Source organism: Mustela lutreola, chromosome 10 (genome assembly GCF_030435805.1).
Source record: "Mustela lutreola isolate mMusLut2 chromosome 10, mMusLut2.pri, whole genome shotgun sequence".
NCBI lineage: Eukaryota > Metazoa > Chordata > Mammalia > Carnivora > Mustelidae > Mustela > Mustela lutreola.
In genome coordinates, this window is record NC_081299.1 from 7,292,477 (window position 1) to 7,309,108 (window position 16,632).

Below are 16,632 nucleotides of genomic sequence, written 5' to 3' on the forward strand. Positions count from 1 at the left end.
GGGACAGGACGTTCAGCCAGGTGCTCTGACCTGAGCTGTGTGTGCCATCGGTCTTTGTCGTGCTTCAAGGTCAGCACTTGGGCACACCTCTGGCTGGGGGAGGTTGGCGCCTGGGCATCAGGAGAGAGAGCACCTTTGTGCCTATCAAACCGGGAGCATCTCTCTACCACTGGGTTTTTTTTTTTTTTGTCTGTTCGTTTTTTTTTTTTTTTTTTAAAGATTTTATTTATTTATTTATTTGACAGAGAGAGAGATCACAAGTAGGCAGAGAGGCAGGCAGAGAGAGAGAGAGGAGGAAGCAGGCTCCCTGCTGAGCAGAGAGCCCGATGCGGGACTCGATCCCAGGACCCTGAGATCATGACCTGAGCCGAAGGCAGCGGCTTAACCCACTGAGCCACCCAGGTGCCCCTGTCTGTTCGTTTTTTTAAAACAGTCTTAACGCTGGGCGCCTGGGTGGCTCAGTGGGTTAAAGCCTCTGCCTTCTGCTCAGGTAATGATCCCAGGGTCCTTGGATCAAGCCCCACATTGGCTCTCTGCTCAGTGGGGAGCCTGCTTCTTCCTCTCTCTCCCTGCCTCTCTGCCTACTTGTGATCTCTGTCTGTCACATAAATAAAATCTTAAAACAAAACCAAAAAAACCCAGTCTTATGCTCTTGCTCTTGTGGCCACACTGAGAGGGTTTTCTGTGTTAGAGCCGTTTGTGTAGTGGTTTGCTGAGGTGGGCGGGGGCGAGATCTGATTATTACCGTTTTGAAATTATAGTCTGCGTGCAACATGGAAAATGAATTAGAAGAAGCCAGCCAACATGGATGTGGGTGAACGGTTGCAAAGGCTCTTGGCAACGGTCCAGGGAGGAGATTTTGGAAGCTTTGACCAAAGTGATGGCAATAGAAGTGGTGAGAAGTGGACGGACTGATTGCATGGATATTTAGGAAGGAGTGTTGGCAGGACTTGATAATGTGTTAGCTCTGGTAAGTGGGAGAGGAAGAGCTGTCCAGAATGGTCCTTTGGCCCCGGGTTTGTGTATTTTGCTGGAAGACTGCCATTCTCGCAGACAGGGGACACTGGAAGAGCACGTGTGGCAGAGGGAGAGGATCGGGAACCTGAGGAGGAACTTGTTGAATCCAGAGGAGGCCGGAAGGCGGCTGAATGGAGAACTCGGACGGCGTCAGGGCTAGAGGTCCTAATGCGGGAGGTTATTCCTGCCCACCGGGAGCCTTAGGAGAGAGCCAGCAGGGTGGGAGAGGGGAGGCAGGGAACAGGAGCGCAGATTCCCTGAGACTTTCCACTTGGTTTCATGCGGGCTGACCTCGTCCTGGGACTTCGGATGAGGAGAGAGAGTCCTTCTTCCAGCAGAGTCCTTGTCATTGTGCTATGTGCCAGCCATTCAGGGGCAACGGGGAGCAAGGAGATCTTTGGGGACCTTCTGTGGACTGGACTCTTTCCTCTCCCACCTCCCCTCCCCACCCCAGCAGGAGGCCTGGCACTTGCCCTCTGAGTGAGGTGGGAGGAGTATGGAGGCCAGAGGCTGGCTCCGGAGACCCACAGATGAGCTGCACTTGTCTGGATATTATCTGTAGATAATTGGAAATTGGCTTGAACATCAGTAACAGTAAACTAATCAGAACTCCCTCAAACTGCTTGTTCTAGTCTTTTGGAGATTTGTGAGTTTCCTCTGAGTCTGTCTGTCTCTGTCTCTTCCTTTCTCTAAATTTGGCCAGATCATCAGCCAAAGGTTGGAGGCAAATGGGAGATTCAGTGAGAGGAGAAGGTAACAGACTGCGGCCGGCGAGTGGGCCACATACTCCTTGCCGGCCGGTTGGTCTTTAGGTCCGTCAGTAGCTTATTTACACAGCAGGTTCCAGCTTCCTTACTGCTGGGGGTTGGGGTCCTCAGTGATAGGTGATAGTAGGAGCCATCGTTCCTCGTTCCTGTTTCTTTGCTTCCTGACTCCAAGTAGATGCCCAGAGAAAATCCAGATTGTGGGTACCTGGGGCCCCCTTGTGGCTGAATCTTGTTCTCCACATCGTCTCTGCTTTTCCTGGTCACTCGGTGGGAAGATGGCAAAAGGGAAGTTTCCCTCTCACATGAAGCCTTTCCCCTGGACTTTGCTTTTCCTATGGCTCTTGTGATGGTCCGCAGCCCTCGCTGCTCACCTGCTGATCTTGGGCCCTCCTAAGCCAAACCTAGCCTTCTCCTTGAGGCGCTGTGGCAGTGAACCCCGAAGAAGTCTCTTCACGTTCACCAGCACATTCAGACTCTGTGGGTGGGCCGCTTCTTACAGGCAGCCCACCATGGAGCCCTCTACAGTCTGAGAGCTGGTGAGAAGTAGGAGGAACAGGTGCTGGTGTGTGGCTTGAGAATGCCTATCTTTTGCGTATCTTTGGTTTTTGGATGTCCATTGGGTGGCACTGTGATCTTATTTTTGTTTCTGTTTTTCTTTACAGCCAAGCTCTACTCCAGGAAGTGAAAATGTGGTGCCTCGAGAGCCTCTGGTATGTACCCAAGATGTATAGTATCGTTTCTAGTCATGAAAATACTGTGTGAGTGTGGAGAAACCCTAAGACCCGGTAGTTTTGCCTCCTCGTTGTCTCCTCAAAAGTAAGTGCTGTGTGGAGGCTAACTTAGTGACCTTTGACTTATGTCTTACTGTCTGGCATGTAGGGGTTAGTGGGCTGCCTCCTTGGGAAAGCCTGGTCTTTTCTGGAACGGAAAGCATCCACCGCAGGGTGTGGTGCACCACTTCGTTTGTTGCTGATCAGTAGTGATCAGTGGGATGCCCGAACCTTCTGGAGGTGGGGTTGGGACCAAGTTGCTACTTGATTGTCTGAAATAGCCATTTTGCCCTTCAGGGTGAGGGCACGGTGCGGTGGCCTTTGAGGAACAGGTAAGGCAGGGAGTTCTGTTTTTGCCTGGTGGGTCATTTGTGATGCTCGCTACCAACAGTAAGTGCTTCTAGTACTGACAGGGCAGTGGCCTCCTGAGTACTGAATGAAGGTAACCCTTCTTCACGAAGTGCTTGTGCTTTGATGTTCTGAGCCCCAGTCCCTGCCAGCACCTCCCCCCGCCCCCCGCCATTTTCATCCTGGCTTGCATTTCAGGGCCCGCCGCAAATCCTGTTTGTTGGGTAGCAAGACCTGTTCTGCACTAACCAGATAAGTTTTATGGCGGGCCAGCTTTTAGAGCTTTGTCTTTGTTTGGATGGTGATAGCAAGCTCAGGGATGCACCGCCCAGCTTTGGTTTCCCAGGCCTGGTTTTCTTGCCTCTCCTCCAGCAGTAGTGGGAGGAGGTGATGTGAGGCCCTTAGCTGGCGTGAATAGGCCTGAATTCTAGCCTGCACTCAGGCTTTCCAAGGCAAAAGGTGAGTTGGATTTGGCGGAGGCTGAAAGACCAGGGTGACGCAAGCCCTGCTGGGGCTGTTTCAAGGAAGTGTGGTTGTCTTCTGTGACACCCGCTGTTACCAAGTGTTACCCAGTCCGGCTTCCTTCCCACCACACCCCACAGTGCCTTCGGTTCACTCTTGGTATTGCCTGGGTTTGTCCTGGTGATCAGGGAGGTGGGAAAGCCAAAGACTTCAGAAGGGCTTCCCCAGGCCAGGCCTGTCAGTGCCCCGCAGGCTGGAGTTGTGGTTGGTTTTGGATTAAAGTCCAAATTGAACGCTGTAGTCCTCTGCAGCCCTACCTCCTTGGTCTCCTTTTACATTTTTATCTACTGACCTGACTACTAACCCCCGGCAAAGCTGGCTGGTCCTTCTTTTGCAGCATGATTGGGCCAACACTTCGGGGTTCTTTCTAGCAGCGAGTGCTAAGCAGTGGCAGCCTTGCTGATTTCTGGGCATTTGGAGCCCTTTGCTCGGCTCGTGTTTCTGGATGCTGTTCTTTTTCCTGCTCTACTCTTCATCTGCTTGGTGTTTGGTTGGATTTTCATTTCTTTCTTTTCTGGGAGGCCCCGAGCAGTCTTCAAACCCTAGTAGCCTGTGATTGTCCAGAGTTCAGACTTATTCTCTCCAGGCCAACTCTACAATTACCTTATATTTAATTAATATTTTTTTCCCCTCTTTACGTACTTGCTGCATAATTGCTCAGAGGAAAGAAAACACATAGCAGCAATTTATATATATATAAAAAAACAATAATTAAAAAAAAAAACCCCGAAATAAACTCCCATCTCATTTGGGCTGATCCTATGAGTTGGGTAATTAGGGCCCTATTAGAAGGTAGACCCTTTCTCCTTCCCCCCCTTTTTTTTTATTAATTTTTTTATATTAAACTCCCACAGTCTCTCAGTCATGCCCTTATTGCTTTTGGCCAACCATTCGCAGCAGCCTGATTAAATGAGGGCGCCAGCCGAGCTGTATGGTCTTGTGTGAGCTACTTCTGCCTCTCGAGAGCGGTGGTGGGGGGGTGCCAGGCAGGGGGGCCGTCCAAGGACTAGCGAGGACTCATGGCGCGTAGGGGTACAGGACTTTGAGCTGGCAGTAGGCTGGATGAGAGTCACAGGGTGCCGGCGAAGGGATGGGGTGCTATCCCCCACCCACAGAAAGCCCACAGCCCTCTGTCTGAGTCTGCCTTCCCTAGGGGAGGTTTCTCAGGCGTGTGCGTTACCCGTCTCTCGGATGCTCAGGAGGAACAGACAATTGAAGAATAAAATTAAGCCTTCTTCTTAAGTAATTTATGCACTTTATTGGGGAAGAAAAGGCATTTGTACACATGAAACAATTAGTAGACAGCACAAGACCATATATAATTTTAGCAAACAGTACAAAATCGCATATAATTTGGTGCGGAATTGCCTGGCTGGGAGTAGAAGAGCCCTCATTATTCGGGAAGGAAGAGTTCTGCCCGGGGTATACTTAGGGATGTTTTTTGGTAAAACTTGAAGCGAGGTCTTGAGGAGTAGGATTTTCCCGTGTTGGGGGAACACCCTGCTAGTTGCTTTTGGTTTTGTTTTTAACTGAGAGCATATTTTCCATAAAATTCTTCCGTGGAAGCTGCCTGTTCCCTACACTGAAAGGGCTGAGCATGGGGTACTGAAGGCATCTCCTCTTACCCTTGGTCTCCAGAACTAGATGATGACTTTGGAGTAAATTTTCCCTTTATTGGGGAAGGGAGTTGTGACCGAAGAGGCTCCGAGGAGTGGTCAGTACCACGCAGATGGCAAGGACAGGTGATATTCTGTTCACACTAGTTTTTTGCTTTAGCTGCTGGAGAAGGAGGGCCTGATTTTCATTTCTGCCCTCTCCGGCCCTGTCCGACCAAGTTGTGATTGTGGTTGTGAGGAGTATTGCCTTGTAGTCTCTGAAGGACGCGCTGATGTTTTTCGCCACCCCCATGTCCAGGTGACACCCACACAGTGACCGCACGTTACCTTCCCTTGCCCCTCAGTCCTCCTCCCTGCCATGAAAAAACCACCCCGGCAACCCCGGCCCTATGAGTGAGATAGTTGCCCTATAATGTCGTAATGCCCTCGGGGGTGGAGACTGGTGAGCAGACCAGTCTTGATACATTCTGTAAACTCCCAGTTGAAATTCCCTTACTATTGACGATAAAACTCTGCCCAAGTTAAAATGGCTGATCGCTGTTTCTTTTTCATACTTTCTTCCCTGAGCTTTGCCTCCTGGGGCAAGGAGCTTTGGCAGTCCTCCAGAGTATTGACTTCCAGCTCCCCCCACCCCACAGCCAGTTGTAAACCTTCCATAAATTCTCTCAGACCCAAGTTTTCTCGTCCCCTGTGGTGGGCATGTGCTCGGGCCTTGGGTCAGGTCCTGCACAGCTCTTGCAGGATCAAGCCCCACGCGGCTCACGGGTCTTTAAATCGGTGGACGGTTGTTTGCACGGAGTAATTGGGGTTCTGTCTTGCTGGGATTCAGAAACCAGGTGACTTTTTTTTTTTTTTTTTTTAAGATTTTATTTGTTTATTTGACAGAGAGAGAGAGAGAGTATGTGCAAGCTGGGGGAGTGGCAGGGAGAGGGAGAAGCAGGCTCCCCGTTGAGCAGAGAGCCCGACATGGGGCTCGATCTCAGCACCTTGTGGGATCATGACCTGAGCTGAAGGCAGATGCTTAACCTACTGAGCCACCTAAGCGCCCCAGAAACTAGGGTTAAGTAACCGTCTTTTAGTCATCTGAGTTTAGGTTATTATTTGAAGTGAGCAATCAATAAAGTTTCATGTGTACCTTGCTCACTGGTTTCAACACAAGCTCCTCAATACCCAGCGGTCCTGGAAGCCACCTGTTTTATACGATGCTTAAACTAGCATTTTGGCTTTTTGCTCCTTGACACCAAGTTCTTCTAATGGATGTGTCTTCTGCCATTCTTTCTTCCTCTGACTTACGGGTATAGTTTTTGGTTCTGTTTTGGTTTTTGTCCTTAACCTGCATCCCTCCACCCCAATACTCCCAAACTACGATGAATTTATTCTTAAAAATATGATGGTCATTTCTACTTTATCACCTTCCCTAGGCTTAATTCTTTTTAGTAGGGTGAATTATTATTAAAAATAAGGATGCCCTGCGCTCGCAGAGCCAGGCCACGTCTCAGCTTTGCCCTTTAAGTACAGAATATCCTGTAGCCTCTGGTTTCTCCTTGAGGGTGATGGAAACTTGCCCGGGGGTCCTACATCATGGATCCGATCTCAGTCCTTCTCGGGGAACTCATCTACCTTATGCCTGGGACTCCGGAGATTTTCTGTTTGGTTTTTGAAGTCAGTTAATCAGAGGCCAGTAATCAAAAGGCCATTAATCATTAATATCTTGCTGAATTAGGGAGTTTGTGAACTCTTCTTTAAGAATACCTATGGCTAGTTGCCTATCTCCTAGAGACCTTGAGAGTGTATTCCTGGCACTCACCCTGTATTTGTATCTTTTGTGGCTAGAGTACTTCGGTCGTACCTCCTTGTGGGCTCACCAGGGATAGGTGCTTCTCGTGTCTTGTTCCCACCAAAAATCTCTGAAGGATGACATCTACATGCTCAACCCATTCTTCGTGTACACTCATGTGCCCATGTGTGTATGTACGTGTGTGTATGTAGGACGTATAATGGATATATTTCATAAATGCCAAAGCAGTTGGCAGAGAAATAAAATGGATTTTTAAAAAAAATATTTTATTTTTAAGTAATCTGTGTACCTGATGTGGGGCTTGAACTCAAAACCCCGAGATCAAGGGTAGCATGCTCTACCGACTGAGCCAGCCAGATGGCCCAAATTCATTTTAATACTGTGTTCATGAAGATATATTCATAAGCTCAGGGGTAATGAAACTGGCCCATTTAGAGATTTCAGAAAATTGCCATTTTCTTTAGGAAAAACAAATCAATATGGCAGATCTAAAGTATTAAGCATCATTATTGTGAGGATCCGTCGTGGTTGAGTCCTGTGCTGAGTTACGTTTACTCAAGTGAGCTGTAATTTCCACTCAGGGACATCTGTCTGGGTCCAGGTGAGTGAGGCCGACATCATAGGGCTAATCCTAAATCCTCTCTACTTATTTCTTTTTGAAAAGTGAATCATCTACAGATGTTAGTACTTAAACCATTACTAGCAGCACATGGGGGGTGCGTGAGCCCCTCACAACTGCTGTTGAGAAACTTGGGACTGAAATCAGGAGCAGACAACTGAAGGGTGGGGATGGCAGGACACCCCTCTGACGACACGCCTTTGCCGTGGGAGCAGGCCTGAGGCCTGGTGCCTTTCAGATAGGAAAGGTGGTTGGCTGTCCTTTCCCACTCTTAATAGATGGTGGAAATCCTTCATTGATGAAAATGCTTATTTTGACACTGACACCTTTTGTGGGAGGGTGCCAGAGGGTTCCATAGGCCACGGGGAGAGGAAGCTGATGAGAGTCCTCGGTGCTGGACAAACTTGAGAAAAGCCTCCTTCTGGCTCTGGGTGGATTGTCTGTAATCTCTAGGCCACTTACTGATTGTGAAATTACTGTCTCTCCCTACTTCGTCCTTCCCATTCTAGAGGAGGTTTATTGAATAGATTAGGTAGAGGCCCTTCAAGTTCTTTCCTCTTTCAGGTGAATGAAGAGGTGGTTTTCTTCAGTTTTAAGGTATCCTTGTACAAATCATTATTAGATGAATTGAAACTCTTAGGAGTAATAATTAGAGAAATGGAATTTGAAATAGTTACTCAGCTTTGTTTATACTTTGGGTTCCTGGCTTTCATGGAAGTACCTGCCGTTGTGAGAGCTCTGCAGTCAGAGGCCCTGTCTGGTGACCGACCCAGCCAGTGTCCTGGGGACTCAGGAGCCGAGCGCCCCTGTGCCTTTTGCAGAGGCACACAGAGACTGGGCGAATTCAGCCCATAGTCTTGTCACCTGCATCACTGGTCCAGAAGGACAGGCTGCAGTCACCTGCTGTCTCCTGGAGATGGTCTCAGAGATCTTCAGATGTTCTTGGTCATTGCTGAAGAGAGGGTAAAGGAAGCTCTTACTTGGGCAGAGGGACAGTCAAAGGTTTTGCTTCTGCTGCAGATCGATCATTATCTTATTTGAAAGACTTTCCACTTAGAAGCATTTTTTTTTTTAAGTGCCACCTAAAGGATGGGTATTCCATACGCCAACTCCGTAAATCTCTCACGAGCCCCTGGTTTGAGGACCGCCGAGTGTCATGTACTGAGGACTGCCAGGTGCCCTGGCTTTTCCAGGATAATTTCAGTTGAAATATCTTCATGCATCCTCCAACCATGCAGACCAATTTGGGTTTGAGAAATACGGTCCTGTAGTTCAGAACCACTTCTGCGCTCTGAGAAGCCGCGGGAAGATGAAGTAGTGCTTTGCAGGAGGGCGCGTTCGCCGCCCTGCCTTCTCCCCTGCCAGCTCTCCTTTCCTTTATGGTCTGTAGTTATCACCGAGATTTATGCTTGTTGCTCCACAAATCTTCTCCCTGCCATTATGAGTTTGTCTCAACAGCCTAGAGATGGGGCTGACACTGAATGATTCTTGAGGTAAATCTACCCGGGGGCACTCTGTGACGCTCAGAGTCACCCAAGAGCTAACTCATAGTCCCCAGTGGGCCGGATAAATTGCCCTTGTCGAGAAAAAGACGTGCCGCCACCTTTGTGAGCTCTTGCCTTAGCAGTGTCCCTGGTGGCACGGGGGCCTGTTTGTGCTTACTGAGTGTGGGGGGTGGCGCGCTGGGTCCCAGTCACACCCTTCACCCAGCAGTGTCTGTCAACAGGCCTTTCTCTGTCTCTCTGCTTCTCTCCCCCTCCCTGTCTCTCTCTCTCTCTCTCAGTCCCCTGTGGCCGCAACAGGATCTCTGGGGGGACAGGCCAGCTTTCGGCAGCCTGGTGGGGAGGAGCTGCCGACAGGAGCGGCGGGCACCCTGATGGTTTGTACAAATGGCTTCGTTTGTCCACATTTCTCTGCAGATGGATTTTGGTGGAAAAGGGGGAAAAGTAGACCGCACGTCTTAAACATCGTTTCTGCCCTTTCCTTATGGTTTGTCTTTGCAGCATCCTTTGGCTTCTGTGTGCTTTCAAGACTTATTTCAAACCTCTTGTCATGTGAAGCACCAGCTCAGTAAATACGTATTTTTTAAAGTATCAAGAGCTCACATGAGACAGCTCCTTGAGGCGATGGACCTGCTGTTTGGCACCAGGTGCGGCGCCGCTCCAGGAGGCCTGGGGGGCTCCGAACGGGCGGCTCCTGGCCGGTCCCATCTGCCCCGCTCTGCAGACCACGAGGTCCTCAGCTCACCCTGAACCTGTGCGTGCCCATCGTATTTGTTAACGAATGAGGCAGTTTTGTTAAATATGCTGTAAAGACACGAAATACAGAAGTGCACAGAGGGAACTACAAATACGGGGTGTTTTGTAAACACGAACGTGAAAAGAAGGTTCTGGGGAAGCTAAGCCGAATGCTTTGGTCCATGTGAATTTACCAAAAGAGAATAACTTCTCAAGTGTGAGCAAGATGACAGTTAAACTGGGGGAAGATCATAAAAATCTAGAAGTATCCAGTACTTTGATTTGCCTTACTGGTGTCTTTAAGTTCTCACTTTGCTTTAGAAATTGCGAAGGGTGTGTCATGGGTGGGGTTAATGTAAGAAAGATGTCTGGGAACTTCAGTCTGTGGGCCCACACTCAAAGAAAAGGGCTTGGCTCCACATCAAAAGATTAGCAAATGACTGTACGTTTATAGGTTTTGAGTTAATGTAAAATGTTTAAGGTATGTGGAGTAGGCTCCATTTTTAATGATTCCCGGCTTTAACCGATTTTTCGATTAACTGACCAATTACCAGCTCTGATGCCCTAGGTCAGGAGGGGTCTCCTGTGCATTTTTGCTGGGCTTGGTGCTGGTCTCTTCATTTTTGTTAGTTTGCTTCACTCTAACAAGCAGGAGAGAACCGAACTACTCTTTTCCTCAGTTTACAGCGAGGGGACCAGCCCAGGGCAGTCCAGTTCCCACAGCTTGCAAGGGGCGGGACTGGGAGTGACCCCCCCCCCCCCAGTGCAGGTGGGGACAGCCGGGCTCTCTCATCTGGGTCACAGGCAGGGACAGCGTGCTGACCTCGGTCTGCCTCCAGCCAGGGTGCGGGAGGGGCCTTGGCTCTGTTCAGGGGCTGCCTGGTGAGTCTGGGCCGCCTCTGAAGCTGCTGCCTTTGTGCGTGTTCCCCGGTTGGAGTCTTCCTTTCGCATCTTTGCTGTTGAACAGGCACCTATTAATTTATCAGAGGTGATGTGGGCCTCCTCGTGCTGGAGGAGGCGTCTGTGCCCATGAACCTCACTAATGACAGGTTAAGGGATTGAGGCGAGATAATAGGGTCTTTGCAGCCGGGCCTCTCGAGCAAAGTGCTGTGTCCCTGCTAGCTTCTAGGGGGCAGCAGCTGCTCACTGTTTTACCTCCTGCGGGCGGAGGAAAGGTTCCACAGTCGAGCCCTTTGCCTTCTATTCGAGCTCTGAGCTCCGCAGTGGTGCCCGGGCTGTGCAGGTCTCCGGGAGTTGCCTGAACCCGCATGAGTAAAGAATTCGCTGGATCCAGGGCACTCCATCCCTGCTTTCTCTGCCCCCCTCAGGTGGATCCTTTATCTGCGTCCCCATCAACACCCATAAATCCCTCACTGTCACAGTGAACAGCAGAGTTCACTTGCTTTGAAGATAAGAGACGTAGAGACGTCGTTAAGAGGGTAAAATCTCTTTGTCAGATCTTACTTGTTGCCATTGATAACCCACTCTAGTAACGTGTAGATGTTTTGAAATTTTCCCCTGTGGGCACGTGTCTTTTCTCTGTTGGGAACAAGACTGTCACATGCTTGATTACCTGTTCTTCCTGTGGGCGCATCCTCGGCTTCCCTCCCCTTCTCTCCCCCACCCCAGCCAGGGTTTACAGAGGTGTGTGTGTGTTTTCGCTAAATGACTCACTTTCATGAGCACATCCAAGGGGAGACTTTGGATTTGCCGGTTTTTTGAGACGTTGGGGCCCGAGCGTGCACATGGCTAACTTGTGCCTTGGGTTCAAGTGAGTGACAAGCACCCGCCCTCCGGCTCGGGGCCCTGGCTCTCAGGGTCATCCAGGCCTGTGGCTCAGGCGAGAGGCGGGAGGGGGCCGGCTGGGTTGCAGGCAGAGCCGGATGCTTGCAGTACACACCGAGAAGCAAATTGGCCACGACATTTCGGCCCTGGGAGGTTTATTTAGGATTAGCTAAGAATTCTCAGCCCTGACTCCACTGTGGGAGGAGCTGGTGACTGACGGCCCCTCTCGGGGCTCTGCCTGCTTGCGGGGCTTTCATCTGAGGCCCCCCCCCCCCCCCCCCCCCCGAGCGCCGGGGAAGGGTGGGGGTTTCCATGCCGGCTCCCAGAGTGGCTTTCCTCAAAGACAAAGGCCTGCCTCTTCACCTCACCTCTCCAGCTCGCTCTGTTGTCTCTCTGAAAAATGGCAGTTAATAGAACCTGCTAATGAACAGAAGAAATAACTAGAAATAGTGGCAAGTCATTTGACAGTGAAGTGGTTTATAACTTCTGTTTATCAAATGATTATAATTATTATTATTGTTATCTCTATTGGATTTTTGAAGAACTCAGCCTGGTCTCCAGAGCCCCATTGATACCGCCTTTTCTTATTTTCTTCGTCATGTCTAGAAAATAACTTTATTCCAGTGAAATCCAGATCTGTAGTCCTCCCCCGCCCCCGCCACCCCCGCCCCGGGCCCCCACGCCCTGGCTCCGTCTCTCCCCTCTCTGCTTATCTTCTGTAGCCTCAGCGGGCTCCATCAGGTGGGGTATCCCCCACTGACCAGCCTGGCAGAGCTAATACTGGCTGCAGGAACGCTGCGGTGTTTGTTTTTGCCGTTCCTGGATTTGGTTTAATGTACAATTGATTTTTTTAATGTATTTAATCATTTTTTTCTTACCTCATAAGGATTAACCTGCACAAACCTCATTTTATCCTAAGTGTGGCTTTGGGAGGAAGGGAGAAGAAAATTGAGTTTCTCTAGCTTATTTTTATTCTTTCACTTTTTATTTTCCGAATGGCTTTTCCTGCTGAAGCAGCTCCGTAAAATACAATGTATTTTAGTGGCCATTACTTACTCATTACTAACTGGTCTCTCCTGCTTCCCTTTGTCTGTGAACTAAATACAGGGGGCCTAAAGATAATTGGTAGCTCTATCACAGACTCGCCAATTATAGATCAACAGGGAAGACAGCCCCGTGATGGTTTGTGGTTGCCACTGGCTGCCCACCTAGCAAATGTGAGTTATCCCTCCGTATCTGCCACCGGGCGGGGCTTGACGGCAACAGGCCTTTCCTAATTTTGTACCTTGGCTTTCCTAATTGCTGCACATGGTTTCCCTGATTTACAGATGTCAGCTTCACCTCATTTCTCCCTGCGAGTGGTCCTCACGTCCGTCTTGGTCTTCTTATGAGTTCCTGCATCTTTGTTATGTCTGTGAAGTATTAACGTAGGTTTTGTTTCTGTTTTTCTTTGCGGTTCCCTGTGGGCCTAGAATGGTGAGGCAGCAGGCTGCAGATAAAAGATGCTCTTGAAATTAGTGCTTTTCTGTAGTTTGGTCTGCTGAGTCCAAGTAAAGGCAAGTCTTTGTGGGTGCCCAGTTTCGTCCCCTTTTCGAGTGTTTATCTGATTTGTATGAGAGGAGGCCCAGGAGCGGGAGAAGGGTTGCACCTCACTGTTGGTTACCGAGCTCTGGTGGAAGGGCGTCAGGTGCAGACATGGCATGGGGGTCCCCACGTCGTGCGGCCGAATTTCCAAGCAGAATGCATATTTCGTTCGTTTGTCTCCTGGGTATTTGGCACCTAGGCATCATGCTGACGCCTCTGTGGGATGGGAAAACATCCTTATAGCTCTGCTCTGGGCAGGAAGTAGGCGCTCAGTACATTTCTGTGGAATGTGTGTGTGTGTGTGTGTGTGTACGCGTGCAAGCGTGCATAGACTCACTTCGGTCGGTGGTGATGCGCCCGGGAGCCAGAGAGCACAGCTGCTGCCTGGCTCCGATGGGATCTTAGGGTGCGAGGCTCCCACTGGTGCCTACATACGCGGGTGTGTAGTGTATCATTGCCACGTAAGCAACATAAAGTGGGCATTTTATGACAGGGAACATCAGAGGAAACATTAGAGCTGAGACCTTTATAGCCTTTCCATTATTATGGTTTAAATCTTGACAGTCTTTATTCGCAGTGACACTGGGACCAGCCAAGACCGTGCTCACTCCCACCGCCCTGTCCTCTCTCCACATCCTGTTCCGTCGCTGTGATAGGCATCGCGAGTGTGCGGGCAGCAGGGCCGCTCTGCAATTTGTCTAGAAACAGCCGCTTTTGACTCAGAAGTTGGAAACCAGATGACTCACCGATCTGTTTGTTTTTTTGTAACTGTCATTTCGTAAAATGCCCTGAAAGCTTTAAACTGTAAATGCCAAAGTGGGCTTTTCGTCTTTCTTTTTTGGTTTGTTTCCTCTTGGGTTATCTCTCATCTTTTCTCTCCTGCCTCTCCTTCCTCCTTCCCTTTCATACTTGGTTTCTCTTTCATTACTCTCTCTCTCTCTCCTCTCCTCCCTGCCTTCCCTCTCCGCCTTTTGAGGGCTGTCAAGGCCGCCGCAGTCGAGGCAGTCTGCTAACATCATGCTGCTTTCTCTCCCGCCACCTCTTTGAGAGTCTACACCCTCCAGTTTTTGTGCGGTGCTTAGACTTAGAAACAAACATCTGTGCACGTCAAAGTTTATGACGTCCTCGTTGGCGGCGGCTCGAGAAGCTGAGTGTCATGTCAGATCATAACAGCTACTCACCTGTCGTGAATCTACGTTTTGCACAGTGGGTACATCCTGGCTCTGCCCACATACCCATCTCCGCCCTTCTGGGTGCCACAATCATGGTGAGAGCACAGGATTTCCTACGACTGACTGGAGGACCAGCTACCAGTCTCCCTCAGCAAAGTGCTGATTTCCGTGAGAGGCCTTGAGCGAGCATGCCAGCCGTTTTTGCTGCACGATGTCATTTAACTGGAATTCCTGAAGTCAAGGGCACCTGCTGAGTCCTATAGCTTAGGTGGGATGTTGGGATCTAAATTTTTAAGGACCTGAGCTCTCAAACCAGGACTTGCAGGATCTTTTTTCCAGCAGTTTCTGACACCGTGGCACTTGGCTGAGTTACCTGATTGATGACATGAACATCACTGGGTGTTAAACACCTGGCCAGGGAAACGGGGACCCTCAGTGGATTCCCCCAAAGGATGGCAGACAGATTGTGGAATTTTAATGAAGGTGGGGTGGGTCCCCGAGGTTCATCTGCTTTGGAGCATAGCAGAATCCCAGCATTAACTTCAGGATTGTCGGTTGGAGGCCTGCACTGGTGTCAGTGGTTCTGTTCCGTGTTGGTCAGATCCATAAATCCAACTGAGCTAATTTTAGAAGGAGCTAGTTAGAATGAAAAGGAGCAAAAACTTCAAATGTGCAGGAACTTCTCTTAATCAGATACTCCTTATTGTTTTTCTTCTTCTTTTAAAGGCTTTTGGTCTGTTTTGGCCTTCAGAGTGAGCCATCCTCTGAAGTCTGTTATAATTAAACTTCTTTCCTATATGTGTCCAAGGAAGGAGAGTATTTCCCAAGTTGTGAATCAGGGTGGGGGAAATGGGCCATCGTTATAATATTTAATAGATTGATGGCTGTGAATTTTAAAAATGAGTTCTGTGTATCTGTCTGCTGGGTGGCATTCAACATAGAGGCTCTGTTTCTCACCCACTTGGCTGGATGTCTGATTCCAACACGACCGCCATCCCTGCTGCTGGAAAACAGAAAACCACAGGCTGTTAATTTAATACTCTTCTCTTCTGGGGCTAAGGTGGGAGTAGGGGGGGAGTGGGCGGGCAGGAATGGGGCGGGGGCGGGGGGCACGGGCTTCACATCAAGATACTCTCATTCCCCACTGGAGACAGATGTTCCCCTGTTGCAGCTGACCTTTGAGCAAGGATTCCAGAGTTTCTGGCCATTTTAATTAAACCTCAACGAGAGGTGCCTGGAAAGCCTGTGTATGACCCGGACATTTACTCCTCGGGACCAGGAGCAGCCTGCCAAGTGTCCGTTGCAGGCTCCCCCCACATACCCTGCATATGGATGATTTCTCCCTTCCTGGGCAGGGCCTGCTGGAGAAGCAGAAGGATCATTTAGTGCTCATGGCTTCTCTGCTGAGCTATCCAGCAGGGGTGCCAATTCTTCCATTTAGCTGACTATTATATAGCCCTTAAAAGGGAAGGGTTTATTTTAGCTGGCTGCTATATTGATTGCTACAGGGACGTTTCTATTTTCACTGGCTGCTATATTGACTGGGAAAGGGAAAGGGGCCGTATTGCCGGGAGCTGTCATATTGACTGTTACAGAAAAGATCTGTATTTAAGCAGTACCAGTGCACTGGGATCTCCCAGGCAGGATATTAATGCTAATTCATCCGCTCACCCCCTGCTGCGAGTGTTATTTGTTTAAATCTGTAGATTCCCACAGCGCGTTTATATCCTCACTAGAGTGAGCTCTGCTCCCTGTAATTATTTAACATTATATGCTGATATAAATTGTAACAGTTAAAGAATGGTAATGAGTAGCCAAAAAGAAAAGAAGAAAAAAGAAAAGAAGGAAAAGGGGAAAAAAAAAGAAAGGGGAGAAGATATATTAAAAACACATATGATGTGTACGGATTAGAGGTGTGTACATGTACATGTATGACATTAGAAACAGAGTCAGGTCCTAAAACAGCAGCGTACAACTTGTGGCATCCTTTCTCCCACTTCAAGTTGACTTGTACAGGGCGGCAGAGTCCCTGCCTTGTGCATTGGTGTGTGTGTGTGTGTGCACACGTGTGCTCATATCCCCCATCAGAAAGAGACTGCACTGATGTGTGTTCTCTGCAGTTTGCACACACGTGTATTACCACACGCGGTGTGTATATGTACTCTGTGTAACGGCAGGAAATTTATTCTTTAACAATTCAGTTTCTTTAAAGATTTTTATTTATTTTTTTGATAGAGATCACAAGTAGGAAGAGAGGCAGGCAGAGAGGAAAGGAAGCAGGCTCCTTGCTGAGCAGAGACCTAGGGACCCTGGGATCATGACCTGAACCGAAGGCAGAGGCTTTAACCCACTGAGCCACCCAGGTGCTCCAGCAATTCAGTTTCTTGATGACTACCT

General features: G+C 49.2%; 1 protein-coding gene across 2 annotated transcripts in view; it reads left to right on the plus strand.

Annotated features, from left to right (window-relative positions):
* The window catches only part of PEX14 (peroxisomal biogenesis factor 14), a 138,671-nt gene that overhangs the window by 12,558 nt on the left and 109,481 nt on the right, over window positions 1-16,632 (plus strand). For both annotated transcript variants that reach the window (XM_059138581.1, XM_059138579.1), the window contains exon 2: window positions 2,447-2,494. In XM_059138581.1, coding sequence (XP_058994564.1) covers window positions 2,447-2,494 — 48 coding nt within the window. The remainder of the gene's footprint in view (window positions 1-2,446; window positions 2,495-16,632) is intronic.